At 34.9% G+C, this 14,749-nt stretch overlaps 1 protein-coding gene across 1 annotated transcript in view; it reads left to right on the forward strand.

The window, feature by feature from the left end:
* The first annotated feature begins 1,822 nt into the window (after positions 1 to 1,822).
* The window catches only part of RFX6 (regulatory factor X6), a 55,615-nt gene continuing 42,688 nt past the window's right edge, over positions 1,823 to 14,749 (forward strand). Inside the window, exons 1-4 of the mRNA XM_019741337.2 lie at positions 1,823 to 2,045; positions 2,330 to 2,486; positions 5,256 to 5,379; positions 7,115 to 7,176. Coding sequence (XP_019596896.2) covers positions 1,823 to 2,045; positions 2,330 to 2,486; positions 5,256 to 5,379; positions 7,115 to 7,176 — 566 coding nt within the window. The remainder of the gene's footprint in view (positions 2,046 to 2,329; positions 2,487 to 5,255; positions 5,380 to 7,114; positions 7,177 to 14,749) is intronic.

Consider the following 14,749-nt stretch of genomic DNA (forward strand, 5'->3'; position numbering starts at 1 on the left):
GGGCCTTAAATGATCTTGGTTTGTGTTTCTATTGATCAATTCAAGTGGATAATTGCCAGATCTTCATTTAGTGTCTGTATGACTTAAACACACACACACACACACACACACACAAAATCAACTTGAATACCAAGTGGTCATTATTTTTAAAAATTCAAAAAGAAATCCCAGTAACTTTCCTAATGTTTCTCTTCTGATTATGTGATATAAGTCGGCAGTCTTTTTGTGTACACACAGTTAATCACCAGAACTTCCTTTACAGAATAAGTCTGAGGAGATCTCTGTAAAGGGGGAACATTCTAAACGTTAGTATTACCTGGTATAGAGCTAAGCGCCATGGACTGAAAAAGCTCTGAGGCTTTTGGCGGCCTGGGTAGAGGAGATCGATATACAAAGTTATCCCTGGGGGGAGTATAGCCTCAGATCTTTGGGTGCATGGAGGGTAAAGGGCTCCAGCCTGAACCCAGTTGTTTTCTCAGTAAGGGGAAAACCTTTGACAGAGAGGTGATGCTTTTCCTAACAAGTGGTGCTAAAAAATGGGAAAGATTTAAAGTACACCCATAATCTTGGCTTCTTAGTAGACAAGGTAATGTTTTTTCACTGTATTACTCCTTTCCATAATTCGCCCTTCAGCTAGCTACCATCTCGGGTCCTATTTTTTCTTTCTATGTTAAATTTTGATGTAATGTAATTTCATATTAAATTCAAGTTCAAGGGTGACTTCTCTTTCTAATACTGAAAAGGAGGCTGACAGGTTGTGGGTTTTGGTAAGGCAACGTGAACCAAAACAGGATCCTTGCTTTTTGGATAGCACAGGGCATATTTGTCAAAAGAACAGACGATGGAAGGAGTGAAAGATTATGTGGCAGTCAGGCAAAAGCGTCCTGAAGTTTCTACTGATTTCCTCGTCTTAAAGCGAGCACAAGTTATCATTTTTACCAAATGTGACTCTTGCGATTTTGGATTGGAAATGAGATATTGCGACTTCATTTTCATTTCAATAAATGTCTGATGCACTACCCGGAGGTATAAGATGAGGGATCCTAGGGACGTGTTTAAATCACAAAATACTGGAAATGCAAGCGAATGCATCTTCCTCCAAGCTCAGGATTGGCCGTGCTCCAATCCTCAAGGAAAGCACGGCCTGGGATTCTGAGCCCTTGTGCACCTGCCAGGGGGGCAGTCTGAACACGTGTGACGGGATGGCGTCTGTCCCCAAGTCACCGAGAAGAGCTCTCACAACCCCTAGGATTGCCCGGGGAATAAATAAACCCGGCCCAAGCATTGCCTAACAGAGCGGTGCTCTGGGGTCCTCTTCTCCCTGAGCGGGCAGTCAAGGCTGCCCTGGTAGGCGCATCGTTTGTCTCCCGAGAGTAGGGCTGAGGATAGCTGCTCTTCTCCGGAAGAAGGCAGTGGAGATTTCCCCGGTCTTTCAGGGAGTTTTAGTGTGAAAAGTGGCCTCGAGGCCAGCCCAAGCTCAGAGAAAGGGAGGAGAGAGGGGCTGGAGATGTGGGGAATGGGACTCCATTGCTCTGGCGAGACCCACGCAGGTGAGGAAGCGAGTTCCGAGTTTAGCATCTGTCAGGACGCAGACAGGTGGAGAAAGGCAGTCACTCCTAGGCGCACCCGGTTCCCAAGGCGATCTGAGTTGTACCTGTGGACCGCCTTCCTTCTCTGAGACGAGACGCTGCGGGGATCCCAAGCCTGCGCCCCCGCCCCTGTGGCCCAGGTCCCCAGCCCCGCCCCGCCCCGCCCCGCCAGGGCTCCAGGCTCCTCCGGGAGCCTCCGAGCTGCGGTGCCCAGGTCTCCTGCGGCCAGGAGGATGGCCAAGGTCCCGGAGCTGGAAGACGCCTTCCTGCAGGCGCAGGCTTCGCCCCAACTTTCCCCCGAAGTCCAGGACGAGTGTTGTGTGCAGCTCCTGAGCAAGGGCTTGCTGGTTTATCCCGAGGAAAGGGTATACCTGGCTGCTGAAGCGCAGCCTGGGGGCGTGCTGGGCAGCGGGGAGAAAGAAGACCACCCAGAGCTGCGGATGGGAGTGAAATCAGGTGAGTGCCACGCTTCCTCCGGAGACGTGGATGATGTAGTCGAAAAAGGGTATCCAATAATAAAAATAAACACATCACAAAGATAGAGATATGTAGAATGTACTGTTTGGATCTTTGTATTTCTCCCAGGAAAATATTTGTTAACTAGAAATTAACTCTAAGGGATTTTGCATAGGTCTCCCCCCAGGCCCGCACAGGCCACCCTGTTTAATAGGTACATGTAGAGGGTACTTAATTGATTTTATATTCTGATTTTCTTTATTGTCCTTTCAACTTGCAATCAGAAATGCATTTAAGCAACGGTAACTTTTCCTCTGAAGAAGAGGATTCGGACAGTCCCGACAGCAAAACCAAAGCAGCTGATCCACACCTTTCGCAGAAGAAAACCATCACACAGATTATGAAGGATAAAAAGAAGCAGACGCAGCTCACTCTGCAGTGGTAAGACTCGCTCACAAGGGTACACTTAAGCACCTGTTGAGTTTTAAAAGTCAGTATCTTCAGAATCTTTGCTTTTCTCATTTTGCTTCTCCCTCAAACTTGTTTTGGGGGAATTCAAAACACCAATTAGAAATTTATCCCCCCAATATTTTTCCACTGAATATTTGACATAGAGAGACATACTCTGGTACTGATGAAAAATGATCTGCAATACAAATATAAACAACATCGCTTTGTTCATTATTTACTAAAACTATAATTTATTCAAATGTAAGCAGTCATGAATGTTTTATGACTTATTTGCTTAACATGCAATAAATTCAGTCCTTATATATGTATTTGGTAGCTTTGTGTTTATAAAACATGACTCTTAAAAACAATTTAAAAGGAGGAAGGATCTTACTACTGCCTTTATCTGTAGGAGAGCAAATTAAAAATTGTGTATTGGCCGTAAGATGAAACGTATTTGAACTAAGAGACATAGAAAAATCAGTTAAGATATCACTATTAACTTAAATAAATGTTCAACTATTTTTATAGCACCTGTCATATATGATTTATTATAGTGAAGTATCACAAATTGGATTTTGTGGAAAATCTTTTAAAACCAACAATTTATCAGTAGGCTCCCTACATAGAAACCTTTTGTAAATTGATCTGAAAGGAAGAGGGATCTGATGTAAAAACATAATATTAAAGTTCCCCACCTAGTGTGAAGAAATAGGAGTACAAATTTCTCCCTAAATTCCAAATAGTAAGCAAATAAGTAAAAAGGCCTATTCACTGATTAGTTACATTATCTGTTTTATATGATCGAAATGTATGATCTAAATCTTAGAAAAATGCAATAGAAAAAACAGGATACAAAACCTAGTAAATTTTTTATTTTTATTTATTATAACATTGAGTTACAATTTGCATACACTAAATTTTTGTGATTATATACCTGAACCCTTTCAAATATTTACAGTATAAACCAATGGTCTACTAAAGTTATAGCTTTAATATTGAAGTTGATGTACACTTATTGGTTAAGAATACACTAGAGCAGTGTATTGAACTAATAATCTGGAATATTTAGGATACAACTACTTCCATTAAGATAATTGGGGTAAAAGTTTTTTCATTTTAGATGTATTATGGAGGTTTTTTGAATTACTTCCCTTTTTTTTTTTTTTTCTAGTTCAAACTGAGTGAATGGGAACAAACTTGAGTTTATATTTTATAAATACGAATGCATTATGATTATGGAAAAAGAAAGTCATACTCTAAATTAACATTGTACTTAAGTCTAGCATTATTCAGTAATTTGAAGACAAAGACAATGGCTACAATACATCAAAATAGCCAGGTGAAAAGTGAGCATTATATGCGTGTCATTAAAATATAATTGTTAAATAGTTGACTGTTTCTCAGTGATTTTCATATATTTTTTAACTATAAAATACTGTCTTTTTTTGTTGTTGTTTAAATTTTGCACACTTTCTCCCAGGAAGACTGGTATAAATTAAAATAAAAACCTAAGTGAGTTATTTGTATTTTGAGACTTTTCCCTTAAGGTTATAGATTATATTGGGAATGGTAAGATTAGAACTGAAAATTAAAGTGGGAAATCTGGCTAACTCCAATTTTCATGTCAGCTAGGTGTTTGGTTTTATGCAGGCAAATCTTACTTGGTTTTGGTTCTTTTTTTTTCTTCTTTTTAGAAAAATGGATGTCTGTTTCTTACCTGCTTAGGGAACTATCCTTTAGCATTTATCCCATGTACTTTGAGAATATGTTAAATCAGAGATCTTGAAGAGTTCCACTCAATTTTAATCTGAATGTATACTCTATACTGCCTTGTTCCTATAGTAATAATTATGATTTTACTGTACATAAAATGGGTATAAGTAAATTTTAGCCAAAATCACCTACTGAATTGTTAGGAAAACTGGGAATAGAATCTACAAATTTTGATTTCATCATTCAGATATTTGTACCCCTTAAATGTATATCATTAGGTTTATATAAATTGTATTTAATTGCAATCATAGACATACAAATTAAATAGAATCATCTCTAAATTTTCAAAGTTTATATCATTATATTTATAATATGGAGTTGAATTTATATATGTTAGTATGGAGGAATCTATAGAAAATTACATTATGTTTCCAGTGTATTCCAGGATGTTTTAGATAATTATAGTGTGATTATAGCAAAAAGGTGTAGGGATAGTAATAGATCAGTGTCATTTCAGACTTAAATGAAGTGAGTTTATTTTATGTATTCTGCAAATAAATGCATTACAACATTTCCCTAATGCTTCAGGATTCAGAACTAGGTTTATGACTGACAGTAAGCGACTGTAGGTATTTGCCATCCTGAAGCCTGGCAGCCCTTTAGTGTTGAGAATGCTCCTTTAAACAACCATTGTCTTCAATTTCATCATTCGTGTTTGTATGTCACAGCGCAAACTGTGATCAACAGTGAGGGTTTATATGGAAATAAGACCTATTCTTTGGGGTGTGGACCAGGCAGGAGTGGTTTTATGTTAGCTATAGCATTTTAACTGCACTAGTAGGTGTTCATTGGGATTTTTGCTCTTCTGACATTAATCCTTGGGATCTGATTTTGAATAATATCCAGAATAAAGGAAAGCTGCTCATGTCTACTCAGGAATTCATTTCTTGAAATCTGTATTCTGGGCATTAAATCAATATGAAAGGAGAATGAAAAGGAGAAATAAAGAAAATGTTTGACCTAAACTTTTGGCTTTTTTCTTAGGCTTGAAGAGAATTACATTGTATGTGAAGGAGTTTGCTTACCACGGTGCATCCTTTATGCACACTACTTAGATTTCTGCAGGAAAGAGAAATTGGACCCCGCCTGCGCGGCCACCTTTGGAAAGGTAAGTGACATGTACTGGCTATACTACCTTCCAACTAAAGTCATATCAGGCAGATAGTGTGGAAACAAATTCATGTGAGCAAGTTTTCTTATAGAATATTAAGAAATTTGTTTTTAAAGCATAAATGAAATCTCTTAAGGGGCTGTATTTGGAACTACTGTATATTTTACCTTGATGTTGCCTACCATATGTTTTACCTTCAACTATTATATGTTTTGAATATTAGATCTTTGGCTATCAGAAAAGTTAATGTGACCTTAAAGAAAACTTCATTTGAGCAATTACATTTCCTTTCAAAGAGGGACGCATTAAAGAGTATGATGTGGCCTGTATTGAGAAGTTAAATTAGGTGGAGGTGATACGTATCTTGTTAATGCAATTGGTGACTATGTTTATTATTTAGCTAGTCCAACTATGTGAGTTTTTAACAGATTTCTATTCTGTTACAAGTAGTATTCCTAATTCTCCATTTCACTCTGAGTATGTTTCCACTCCAAACTCCAAGATGTCGTGATGGGATTGGTTATGTTTCTCTTATTTGTAAATATCACTTTCTACCCAACTTGTATCGTTAGGATGAGAATCTATAAAACTGACATTACCATACTTATATATGTTGATCTCATTTTGAGAATCAGGAAACCCCATCAATCTCTTGGGAAAGCCTTGTTCTTTGAGAATCTTGTCATGTTCTATTTTCTAAGAACCTAGGATATCCCAGAAAAAAGCTTTAGACAACTTAGGTCTCAAACACTGCACCTCATATAAACGAAATCCTAATTCTAGCCTGTAGAGGGACTCATTGCCCAGAAAATAATGAATACCATGGTCTGACTTATCAGTTTTTAAAATAATTTATTGACTTACTTAAAAACCCTATCTGTTTATGAGAGATAGTTTGATATGATGCATGGTAATCCAGTGATTTAAGTTCTAGCCTACTCAGTAACTAATTTGTTGTGAGACCTTCTGAAAAGTAGTTAACCTCCACAAAATTCAGTTCACTCATCCTATAAAATGAGGAGGTTGGGTAAGACAACTTCTAATGCCCATTTTAGTATGACTAATTTATGAGCCCATCTTATGGCAGTAATTCTTAACTGTTTGGTGAGTCATGAAACACCTTGAGAATCTGATAAAAACTACAAAATCAGTTCCCAAGAAATTAACACATACATAAAGATCATGTATGGCTCTCCTATGATCCAGGTTAAAACCCCTGTTTTACATAGAAGAGATTTTTATTCTTTAATCAGATGCTATGATTCTTCTTATTATTTTTAACAAGTTGGGAGCAAAGAACACAGAAAAAAAATTTTAAATTGTTGGGGAGGTCTCGTGAAGCAGAGAGTATTTCATATGCCCTTTTCAGGGTTGGAGATGGATATTTAATTGTGGGTAAAGCTCTGGATAGAATTATTATAAAGACACCCAAATCTTCCCACAAAATAGATAAAGTAGTAATTTCTTTGGTAGTAACATGTAGCAAAAGCAGATATTGGTATAATTTGCCTTGGAAATTGGGAAAAGGGCAGTAGAACAGTCTTAATCAAAAAAAAATATCTCCCTGCTTCTGCTGATATATTATTGCTTATCAATATGTGTATGATATTACTTTTTCCAGACTAAATATTTATTCAAAGTTCAACATTTACTTTCTAGAATTAATTAATTATGAGTGGCTTGCAATAGAACCACACTTTCTAAAAACTAAACTACTTGACTTTCTTTTTAGACAATTCGCCAGAAATTTCCCCTCTTAACGACACGGCGGCTTGGAACAAGAGGCCATTCAAAGTAAGACACATCAATAAGCACATATCAGACATGTAAATACAATACGTTGTGTGTGAGGATTGACACAGTGTAAAATAAGTATTGTCTTTATCAATGAATAGAGCCAGGTATTTTCTTCTTGATGAAGCAGACTTTTACCCACTGTAAGAACTAAAAAGAAAAGTGGATTTTAGTATAATGTTTAAAAAGCAAATTTTACAGAGGAATCATAATATATTCTCTGATGAAATAATTTAAGTGAATCATTTTCATAATCTTAAAGCCACTCCTGAAGGCACTAGCATCATGAAAGGGAAATGTACATGGCTAAATAAGTGACCAAACGGAATTCACAACACTCCGAAAGAGCAAGGCTGAAAAGCTGGGGGTTGAAGCATGGTTCAGGTTATTCCTCTGGTTTTCTTTCCCTGATAACAATTTCTTAGTATCCCTTCAAGACAAATAACGTGCACAAATGACCTCTTTGGTCATCTATTAATGTAAATATAAACATAAAATAAGCCGTCACATATTCCCTGTCTTGGTAACTTTAGCTTTTCTATTCTCTTGTGGCAATCTCTATAGAACCCTCAGTTATAAGTTCTTATTCATGAATTATTTACCCTTTTCAGTTTTTCCTTTTCTTCTGCCTACAAACATATCCAGATATCTTTTATGTTGATAAAAATAAAATCATGTCAAACATGCTACACTATTGTTCCTAATTGCTGTGTTGTTGTTGTTTGTTTTTTCCCCTCTTTGCTATCTCTTGAATGAGCAGCTATCTGCTCACTTTCCTTGCGTTAATCACATGCCTCCGTCCTAGTCCATTTCCTTACCTGGGAAAACCCCCAATGGCTCATTTTTACTGTAATTCATCTTCCTTGGCACCTGTCTAGCATTTAAACCTGCTTGTAATCTCCTCTTAAAATAAATAAATACATAAAACTTCAATGGTGGCTTCTCTGTCACAGTGCTGCCAGGTCCTCTTCCCTCCTTGACCTCTCATTTTCTAGCTTGTCAGTGTCTCCTGCCCTAACGTCTAGTTCAGCGCTGTCCAATGAAGTATAATGCAGCTGCATAGTAGCCACATTAAAGAAGTAAAAAAGAAGAGATAAAATTGATTTTCATGTCTCATTTAGTCTAACGTATCCAGAACATTATAATTTACTATGTAATCAAAATAAAAATTATTAATAAGCTATTTTATGTTCTTTTTTTTTTCCTAAGTTTTTGAGATCCTGTGTGTATTGCACATGCACAGCACATCTCAACTGAGACTAATCACATTTCAAGTGGTCAATACTCACATGTGACTAGTGGCTAACCTATTGTCTAGCACAATCTTAGTCACTTGCCAAAACAGAGGTCCCTTTTTTTGGACTTCACTTGAATCTGTCTCTCTTCATTCTAACTTTCATAATCTGGCCTTGACTCCATCTCTCCCGTTCATTCAATACACTTCTTTCCAAATTGACCTTCCAAAGTTTAGGTTCAATCATATCTCTCTTATGCTCAGAGACTTTCACCAGCTCATAATTTCTACTATTAAAGACAAACTTTTCTCACCTTGACATTATAGATCCATTATGATTTAGTCCGAACCCATTTTCCTATCTTATAATCTACTCAGCGTGTAGTGTATGCTTTCCCCAAATTATTGTCCCAGTATCCATTGCTTCACCCTCAACTGTCACTCTTTTGTTTATGATGTCTTCTTCCATTGAAAATGACTTATTCCCTATAGGTATGTTGAAATCTTACCTATTTAAAAGAATGTCCCATGAACTTCTTCAGAATTTTTTCTCAGCCTCTTGATTTAGTGCAGGTTCTTTCTTTGTGCTCTATAGCAATTTATTGATGCTTAATACGAAATTAACTTATTTCTTCCCCTCAATAGATATTGAGTATTTTGAGGATAGAGACTTTGTCTCATACTCATATCCTATCTGCTATTTGATAAATAATACATTATCAATTAGTATTTATTTACTTGATTCCAATTAATATTAACAGTATTATGGCCTGAGAAGGAAAAATAAAAACGCCAGGTTGAAAGATAATATTGGTTTTATCCTTCTAACCAAGTCAGCTGTTTTTCAAAGTTGACTTAATTTATCTCGCTGATTTCTACTGAATTTGATTTCTGCTGAATTGTGTGTGGAGGAAAGATCAGATAGTGTTTGAAGTAGATAGACAGTAGAAAAAGAGGCAAAGCAATGCAGAGAAATCCTCTTCACAGAATCTGCAAGAGGGCAGTCAGTCAGGCTGTAGAGAAAGTCAATTAATCCTAGAAGGAGCCTTTAGGATTAGGGATGAATCATTAACCCTGTCCTTTGTAACACAGTGAGGCTCCAGTGTTTAGGTTTATGTAACAATAAACGGTGGTGACTTCAGGCCATTTGTCTGATAGCTAAGAGCAGACGTGCCCCCAAGAGCATGCCGATTTGAATGTTCTTCTATCTTCCTGACGTGCCATTGCTTTTTATAACTTGCCTATTATATTTTTGGTATTTTGATATCATGGGGAAGAAGAAATTTTCCATATGTAAACTTAAGATGCTGAAAGATATGGCAGGATGTAGAGTTTGTGAACCTTGTAATTGGTAATGTCTTGATGTAATTATTTTTAGTCAGGTAGTTTTCCTGTTTTTGTTTATTTCCAAGAAATACCCTTATATTTTTGTCTTGAGAGACAATATATATCAAAAAGCAACATAGCCTAGTAGTTAGGAGCATGAGGTTTAAAGTTGGACAAATCTAAGATTTACTTCTGTGCTTCCATATAGAGCCGTATGACATTCGATGAATTGTTCAACTTTTCATCAGTATAGTAGGTATAAAATACTTATCTCATAGGTTTATTGTGAAAAATGAAATAAAGTATAGGAATGAATGGAGAAATGAATTTACGTACTTTCAAACTCACTACCCTTAATAATATAAATAAATCACACAATTCATCCAACTATCAGCAGTGTAGTTATTACTTATTGAGCACTACTTACACACCACACACACACACACACAGTAACCTGACAATACAAGATTGAAATTCCTGTGTTTTACAAATGAAAAAACTTGCAGTTCAAAGATTGACTTGCCCAAGACCACACAGATATTATAAAATAACAATATTGGTATTTAAATCAAGGTTTATTTGGCTCTAAAGTTTGTGCTTTGTCAACTAGTAAAGCCTACTTCTTATATCAGTCATAGCAACAAAACAATTGTTTAATTAAACTTTTCGGGTTTTGAGCTGTAAATTCTATTGTTTTTGTCTAAGTTTTTAAAATTTATTAATATATTAGATTCTTTTTCAGAGAGCTAACAACATTTTCTCAAGCCTCAATCATAAGGCATTTTAAATTATTCTATATTTATGTAGATATATTTATTTTCATATAACAGCAAATTTGTAGTAAAAACACAATTTTTCTTTCTGCTTTTCATTTTTGTTCTAAACATTTGTATATGTTGGTGTATTCACAATCATCATTTCTAACAACTATTTAGTATTTCAAAAACTTACATTTTATGAAGTATTTTTATGTCTATAGAAATATTAACAATTGATGAACCAGAAATATAGATGAAGAAGTAACTTTAATTAAAAAAAAGAAGTGAGCATATTTTGGAAAAAATAGGAATTTATGATTTCTCCCAATTTTACTAGTAATTTTGCAAAATGTATTTTATTGTATCTAGTATAGTGCCCCAAGCATACTATCACTGCATGTTTTCTTGAATTATTTCAAAAATATAAACAAGTTTGGTATTAATTTATTTTAACTTCTGTTTATTATATATTAAAAATATTAATAAATGTAAATGACAATGGTCATTTAAGAAATAAGTTCTTAATTTTTGCCAAATTCTCATAGGATAGCTAGAGTATATCCAATCATTTCATTAGGGTCTTTCTGACAGAATTTATTTTAGGATCATGATTAACTCAAAAGATTCTTCTGTATTGTGGGCACAAGATGAACCACTGTTTCTAAAACTGCCCTAAATGCTTTTAGGGTCCATGGAACAATGTCACTCTCCAGATTTTACTGGTCCATGCATGAAATCCAAAAGTTTGGGAAACACTGATTTATGGTGACAAAGAAATGGTTAGTAGAGTCTAAAAAGTAGGAGTAAATTCTATCTATTTTCAACTTCTATTTCTCTAAGTTCTGACATAACTGGGTATTAAAATAGTCCTCACAACTCACTTTTGTGCAGTAGTTACCGCTTTCATTCATCAAAAAGTGAAAGATGAAAACAGTTTAACTAAATAAAATGAGCCCAAAATTTATTCAAAAGGAAGAGAGAAAATATTTAAAACAGATGGATACATTAAAAACAACAACAAGAACAAAACAAAATAGACAGAATCACTATGTCAGGCCAGACATCCCTCATTGTCAAAATTAGAAACAAAAACTGAATAATTTGTTTCCAGTGGCAAGTATGATGTTCCTCTTAAGAAGCCACTACTGCCAATAGTTATGGAAAACGGTCTCTAAAGATTAACACTTGGGGTCAGAAATCCTCTCCCTAGAGCATCTAACCTAAGTGTGCTTTTAGGACAAAGTCAGTCAAGTTGTAGGCAGCATTAGCAGCTCAGCCTCCATCTCTTCCTTCACTTTTACCATCTTCTCCCTGTCAAGAAAACCAACAATTCCAATGGTGTTTCTGCCCATTCTCAACCCCAAGATAAAAACTTAACTTTACTTTTCTGTTTTTTTAATCTTCTCTTTGATTTACCAACAATGCCAAAAATATACACCTGGTTTTTTTTTTCTGTGCAATATTTTTAAATTTAGATTTTGAATAAATAAAAATGAAATAACATTCTATAGGTACAAAAGAGTAATGAAAAGTAATTCTTGCTTATTTTATGTTATAAATATATCAAGAATGATTGATCCATTCATATTTATATTGATATATAAACCATAGTGCTAAGGAGTTTTTGAGACACAAAGAATAGTTAAGATAGAATAAGTGGTGTCAAAAAAGTTTCACTATTAATATTTTCTTATTTAATAAGCATTTTACTGAGTGTCCTTAAACTGACTAGGCCCTAGGGATACAATGATGAGCAAAAAGAGCCTATGTTGCACCCTTACTCAGAATAGCTCAGTGGAGTAAGGGAGAACACAGTTAAGTAAATTCTATGCACATGGTAGACTGTTTGATTTGAAGTTACATTTTAATTTCTTGTAGACTTTGATCAGTCGAATCTTGGTTTTCAGACATGACAGACAAAAGCTATTATCTCATTTATTAGTAGTGATTTAGTGGGTTAATAAAACTGATATGGCAGCTGCTCTTATCATAGTAAGTTATTGCAAGTCCCTGAACAGCTTAATCCCATCATTTCCTTATCAGTTATCATTTGTGTAGTGTAAACTAACATTAGGGCTACTAGCTCAGTGGGAACATATGTTTCAGGAATTCTATATAATGACTGAAATGGAAAAGAAGAAATATAGGTGTAGATATAAATAAATCAGCAAATGAAGAAAAGTATTAGACACAATGTAAATTTTTATTAGTAGTAAGAAGAGCAACAATTATTTCATTTGTCCTATTAAGCATCTCTTACATTTTATAACATGTTAACTTTAAAACGTGGACACAAAAATTAATGAATAAGTCTTCTTTAGTCCTAAAATGTAAACGATGTAAGGCTAAGGACAATTCATGCTAATGAATGAGTAGAATTTTTTTAGCGCATCACAAAGACTACTAGCATTATGAAAACATTTTCTTAGAGAAATTAGCTAATCATACTCAGGGCTTTTAAGCACTTATACATTTTCTTTATTAGAAATGGATAAAATAGATTCTCATAAAGGGAGAATGAACTGTGAAATGTTTGGGAATATTTATTCAGAATAACCTACAAGATAGGCTTCAGGTAGTGGTATATAAATTAAAACAACTAGTTATCAAACAGTGAAAACGTCACTTTTTTACTGAATATGCACGAACATATGTTCTTGTTACACTAGAGTATTTCTGGCAAATATTTCCTAGCAAGTTTATTTTAGGGAAATATATTAATAACAAAATAATGCTATAAAATGTTGCAAGTGAGATGAAAAATCCACGTATACATTGCAAGAAATTGCTCCCTCCAGTTTTATGAGGTTTATCTTTAGCTGTTAAAAGGACAGGCTCATTTACTATCTCTTCTCTACTAAATCATCGCTCAGATGATAACATGTACCTAGTTAAACTAAAAGGAAGATTGAAGGAGAAAAATTATATTATCGGCTCCAGAAAAACTGGATATAAAATGTGCTGGAACATTGTAATGGTTATTGCAAAATAGAGATTTATATTCCTAGCAACATTCTTTCTACCTAAATACACAAATTCCATGCCCTTTATACATATTGTTTAGGTATACAACTTTTATTCAACCCCAGTAATTTACTGGTAACATGGAAATACACAGTACTGGGAGGAGGTTATTGAGTATTGGCTTTAAGAGAATTTGTGTTTGATCAGTTCCCAAAGGATACACTGACTCATCCAATAAATGAGAATTTTTCTTTACAGTAATGTCTAAGGGGGAATGATGTCTAAGGAAAAGATACAATTCTCTTCCTCCAAATCTTACAGTTCAGTGTGGGCGATAAGCCATGTATACACATACCAGTGGTATATGACATATAAAGCTACATGGAATAAGTGACCAGGAGAGGAGTTCAAAGGACAGAAAAATTAGTTTTACCTGAGAGACCAGGCAAAGTTTCATGCATTAAAGCTATGCCTTGAGCTATGGGTAAGAAATGAAGACATGAAGGAAGCAGGACATTCCCAACAGAGAGCACAGCAAAGTAAAGGCACCAAGGTGGAAAAGCGCAGTTATTTACTGAGAACAAGTACTTCTGACAGTAATAGAGAAGTTTACACAGTACTAGTGCTAGGGTTAAAGGAGTTGTAGATTTACTCACATCATGTTAGACAAGAGATTCTTTAATCTCTACCAAATATAAAATTGTGCTGATATTTTTAAGTATGTGATACTATATGCATGCCTTTTATTGATAAATTTCTGTTTATAAAGTTTCCTTTATGATATAGTTATTTTTAACGTTTTTATGTTACTAAATTATTTATTCAACAACTGTTTATTGGTTTCCTCTTATTGGGAGCTTACCTTCCAGAGGGAGTCCTTATTTATATATGGAATTTCAGATATGAAACATCCATATCAATGGTGTAGTTCTTAATGATTCATGTTAGTTGTCGGTGCTTAATATGATTCATGCTGAACTAGAAGAGGGAGTGTGTGTGCTGAGTGCAAACATATTCAAACTATATTTCACTTAAAGATTCCTAATTATAAATAAAATTGAGATGCAAATCTATCGATAGCTAGCTAGCTATATCTATCTATTTATCTGTCTCTATAATCTATCTATCTATCTATCTATCTATCTATCTATCTATCTATCTATCTATCTATTGCATCTTGAGTAAGGAAGCAACATGGTCTATTGAAACAAAGAGTGCTCTATGGAGTACTCTTTGAATTGTGTCTTCACAATTCAATTGGGTTTGAATTGTGTCTTCAAACCCATAACTA

The sequence above is a fragment of the Rhinolophus sinicus genome, linkage group LG05 (assembly GCF_036562045.2).
Source record: "Rhinolophus sinicus isolate RSC01 linkage group LG05, ASM3656204v1, whole genome shotgun sequence".
Lineage (NCBI taxonomy): Eukaryota > Metazoa > Chordata > Mammalia > Chiroptera > Rhinolophidae > Rhinolophus > Rhinolophus sinicus.